The sequence below is a fragment of the Puntigrus tetrazona genome, chromosome 7 (genome assembly GCF_018831695.1).
Source record: "Puntigrus tetrazona isolate hp1 chromosome 7, ASM1883169v1, whole genome shotgun sequence".
NCBI classification, from domain to species: Eukaryota; Metazoa; Chordata; class Actinopteri; order Cypriniformes; family Cyprinidae; genus Puntigrus; species Puntigrus tetrazona.
Window position 1 is genome coordinate 23,654,224 of NC_056705.1, and position 5,321 is coordinate 23,659,544.

At 35.0% G+C, this 5,321-nt stretch overlaps 1 protein-coding gene across 1 annotated transcript in view; it reads right to left on the minus strand.

Moving 5' to 3' along the window:
- Nucleotides 1-5,321, minus strand: part of LOC122348753 (T-cell immunomodulatory protein) — an 18,272-nt gene that overhangs the window by 8,579 nt on the left and 4,372 nt on the right. Inside the window, exon 2 of the mRNA XM_043244593.1 lies at nucleotides 2,507-2,631. Within this exon, the coding sequence (XP_043100528.1) occupies nucleotides 2,507-2,631 (125 nt within the window). The remainder of the gene's footprint in view (nucleotides 1-2,506; nucleotides 2,632-5,321) is intronic.

The following is a 5,321-nucleotide window of genomic DNA, read 5'->3' on the forward strand; positions in this document are numbered from 1 at the left end:
ATAATATAATGGAATTTAAGAGCGCGAATGCCTAATATGTGGGGTAAAACAACCATTTATTTGCTTGTGCTGACCGATTTTGGTTTCCTTTAATATATGATTTCCTTTTTTAATTGTAATTGCAAAAATAGATAATTAGGGTAACACTTTATTTTAAGGTGCCATAATAGAGAGAAATTACCTAATTAGGTTCTTAGTAGTAGCCATTGTACTTACATGATAAGTACATTTAATTTCATGTAACTAAGTTATGGAACAGCCTGTAATTAGAGTTTGCAATTATGTAGATGTAACAGACAGCTATTGTTACAAATATGTAACTGTTCGAGTCTGTTACTCAAACTGTTACATATTCTTCAATCTTGATATACTTTAAGTAGTTTATGCCTGTGTAATATTATGTCTGTGCAATATTATGTAATATTAATGTGATTTGAAAGGTATTCCATGTATTTAAGCCCATATGTGACAATCTTTTGGTTACATAAGTAGCTGTGTAACAGACTTGATCTGTTACAAATGTGTAACAGTAGGAGCCTATTACATATCTGTAAGTACAAATACATTTGTTACACTGTACTTATTAATTAATGACAAGCACTTATTACGGGGTTAGCGTTATGGGTAAACTGTAAGTACAGGCTGTTACACAACTTAGTTGCATGGTAAGTACATTTTGTTTTATGCAAGTACAATGGCTACTACTTAATACTAGGTAGTTACTCTGTATTATGGACATCTTAAAATAAAGTGTTACCGTACTGGGTAATATTAATTAACAACATGTACTTACTCTAGAGTAAGGATTAGGGTTTGACATAGACATAGTTTACTGTTATTAGAACATGCAATGTGCTACAAGGACACTGTTACCCAAGCGCCACCCGCATTTTTCAAGTTTAACATCATAAAATGAAACTCAGATTTTGCAATACTGAGTCATGTGTTTTTCTACAATGTTCTTCTGATGTGGTAACTTATGTTGTTGAGAGATTAGAGATATGAAAACGAAGGCTGAGCTGCTTTCCCTGCTCCACACGAGCTCAGAGAGTTCAGAGCCCAAACCGGAGCTGTCAGCAGGAACTGTAGGTATGCTGTACAGAAACATTCATCTGTGTCAGAAAAACAACCACATATGCAAAGGCTTTGTGAGGAAATTCTCTGGAAAAGTCTCTCATTCTCTCCAGCGTTTGTAGGAAACAAAAAACTACTTTAGGTCAATTAAAAAAAATACTAAATATACAATTAATTGCATATGTCAATAATTGCTAAAAAAAAGCCCTCAAATCAAGACAGCAGAAGAACAAAAATCGAGCTTAAAGCACCTTTAGAAATCTATATATTGTATATTTCCAAACGTTAGACAAACATTTTCAGCCGTTGTGTTGTGTCTTGTTTTTCCAGAGTCTTGCATCATAAGAGCTGAATTTTAAAGACACCTCGTCAGGTTAAAAACAGTTCAACTTTTAAAAAGTGAGCCTTATTCGATTTCGATTTCATTCTGTTCTATGCTTCGTTTAGCTGTTCGTCAATACAAACTGTGTGAACGGTTCTCAGTAAGTGCGGTTTGAAGAGTTTTGGCTATAGCAGCATACAGCCATGTAGTAGGTCAGAAGGCGTAATTAAACACCATTTTTGTGTTATTCTTTACAAATAATTAATTGTACTAAATTAATGTGTTAAATCGACAGCCCTATTAAAAACACAAAAAGGCAAATTACTGTGAGCGAGGCTCACTCATGTGCAAGTTTTGTGTTATTGTAAATGTGCATGCATGTGCATGTATTCGTGTGTGTTGGTAAATCAAATCTGCAATTCTAATCGCTGTTTGATAAAGACCTCTGTTTAGCTCACTGACAGCAGAGGAAGCTGACGTCTTAAATTTAAATGAGCAGCACTGAGGGAATTCTAGAGGAAGTGGAGGGAGGGAGAGATTTCAAATCGCACTTCTTCAGCTACAACCAGACAGGGTTGAAAAAAAAAACCCCACCACAATAATTTAAAAACCTTGAAATGATAGCGAGATGAAAGCCCCGTTTTGGCTATATATCTTGATAATCATCTATAAAAAAGAAATGTATATAAAACGTTAAATATATTATAATTACACGTTATTTTTAGGTCCAATTCATGCTATCTACAAACCATTAACTATAACCTTTCCCTCAATTAATATTAATAGTTAGTAAGGTATTGGTAGGATTAAGGATTTAGAATATAGTCATGCACAATATGCAATTTATAAATATAATAATTTATAGCGACTAGTTAATAGTGAGAACTGTTCCTATACTAAAGTGTTACACACACACACACACACACACACACATATATATAGTATGTCAGACACAATGTTTTCATTTCCAGACACAGAAAAAGAGCAGGTAGAAGTAAACCAGGCCATCTGCATGCTCTTCCTCTCCCGGGGCCTTTCTACCCATGATTCCTCCCTCCTCCCTCCATATGGCGAGTGTCTGTGAGCATGTGTGAGTAGGTATGTCTGTACCTTCCCTCCAGGGGGCCGGGGGATGCCCACAAACAGGTGATCCAGGAAGTTGGCGCTGCGCCCCAGACCGAGCACAGTGTAGGGCAGCTGGAGCGCGAGATGAGCTGACTGGCTGAGCTGCCCCGCTGCAGAGCGCGCGAGAGAGAGAGAGAGAGAGAGAGGACGAGTGAGGTGGGAGAGTAGGAGGGAGAGAGTGGGTTTGGGGGTGGAGGAGTGAGAGGTGAACAGAGAACAGCGAGTGTGAGGGGGAGGGAAGTGTAAGGTATGAAACAGGACATGAACAGGTGAGGGAGGGGGGAGGAGAAGATGAAAGAGGAGAAAACAGAAGAAATAGCTGCCATTAGTGTCATCCCTATATACGGCTTCTTATAATAGGAGATCTCAGCATATGAAGGGCTCTTGCTCAGATCCTGATGAGCTTTAAATCAACCTCAACAAACTACTGCAGAAACCTGCACGCTAACATTTTTTACTGGTTGCAACTGCTTTAAAGGGGTAGGTAACCAAAAATTGAAATTCTGTCATCATTTACTTATGCTCATGTCAAGAGGTATGAAATACTTCTCAATCTTCTCTTGAACACACACACACACACACACACACACACACACAAAAAATTAAAATTAATTAAATTAAAGTTAATGGTCACCAAAACTCAGAATAACTTATTTTATGTTTCACAAAAGAAAGGTTTGAAACAAAATGAATAAATAATGTCATTTACTATTTAATTTTTTGTCTGATCTATTTAAAGATGTACCAAGTAAAATTTGTTTTGCTGACTAACGTGACGAAGGTCTTTAACACTGTTGATGTGGCTGCAGCATCAGGTAAAAAAATAATGCTTTTGGTTACTTGCTTTGGGCCACTGTAAAAAAATAACACTTATTGGATTTATAGTCACTTATTGAATAAGTATTCTTCATTTTGAAAGTGTCAGACAGGAATAAATATACTAAATATATTTATAGATAAATAATTAACACATTTTAAATTAGAACAATATTTCACAATTACTGCATTTACAGTAAATGCTTCTGTATAGTAGTACTTTCATTTCTGTAGCACTTTACAATAAGGATTGCTAGTTAACATTAACAACATTAGCTGAGAACGAACAATACTTCTACAGCATTTATTAATCGTAGTTGATGTTTATTTCAGCGTTTACTAATCAATTATTATTAATTAGTAAATGCTGAAATAAACACCTGTATTTTCATTAACTAACATGAAATAATAAATGGCATAATAAATGCATTTATGCATTGTTTACGTTAGTTTAACATTGGTTAATAAAGCATATGGGCTTTAAAATCATGATGACAGCAAGTAAAACTTTCATTTTAAAGTATACTATCCATTAAGCATTTAAAAATATTAACCCTGGCTACAGTGACCCTGGGTTTTCATCAATGAGAGACTTTGTATAAAGCGAGAACAGTGGAAGCACTGAGCAATCTGCTACACAGTCACACGAGAGCAGACCTTAACACAGACACGAACAAAACTAAATCTTTCTTCTGAGCACACACGCCTCTCTCTCTCACTGTGCCATCTGCATTTTTAGTAGCCCGAACTGTGAAAAGCACACAGATACAGTATAATGAGAAAATTGGTTTGTAAAATTCACATTTTTATTAATTTTGGTGAAAGGACACTTGAACTAAAACTGATGGTGCACTTTATATGTGTCCCGCTGTAGCAAGTACACACAGTCCCCAACCAGGGAAAGGTCAGTCCATTGCTCATGTGTCATGCGTCTGACTTAATGATGCCATTAAAGAGAAGAACAATTAGATGTGTATAAGCTGATTTCCCATTATGCATCAAGAGATGAGAGAGAGAAGCAGAGAACAAGGGTCTCCTAATAACTTCCCTTTGGCACATAATAGCAGTACTGGAATTCTGGATCCAATCTAAGGATCAATTAGACGGACTGATGGAAAATGTAGAGCTGGTCTCAATGACCAGGAACAGATCCTTAGCTAATAAAAAACAAAACAAGCCAAACAAGAATGATCTTAATGTTGGCTTTTTGATCTTTTATCATTTGCGGAAAGGAACATTTTTGTGTATTGTATTCAGATTTTTAAGCCTAGATGACCTTCAGTGGTTTTCTTCATTGAAGGACATTTCTTAATAATGAAAAAGCAGATATAAAGTGTAAACAGATGCCTTAGGTTTCATAGACAATGGAGTTTTCATTCTGATGTCAAAGACCCCCAAAAACAATCATCCTCTTTTCTATAATATAAAGGCAGTATATATATTCATGAAGTGTGCACTGTGCAGGAATGAGTCATTTGTTAACATTAGTGAATGTATAAACTAACACGAACAAACAATGACTAGTGCATTTATTACATTTATTATTTATGTTAGTTCAAAGTGCAGTAACTTGTGATTTTAATAATGCTGAAGATAACATTAAAATAATTTATTATCGTTCATTCTTAGTTCATGTTTACTCATGTTGTTAACCAATGTTAACTAATGAACCGTACTGTAAAGTGATACCAATTTTTCAGTAAAAAAACAATTATCGTCTACCCATTAATTTCTCTACTTTCTCTATTAGTTATGCTCATTAGTGCTGCATTTTGACCCAAATCCAGTATTAAACAATACATTAATTAAGAATTTAATTTAATTGTTTCCTATTTGAATATATTTTTAAATGTAATGAATTCCCGTGCTAAAAAAACAGAACTTTTAAGCAGCTGTTATTTTAGTCCTCAGCATCACAAATCATTATTATTAATATGATGATTTGGTGCACAGTTCATTCTTATTATATCTATTTATTATATAT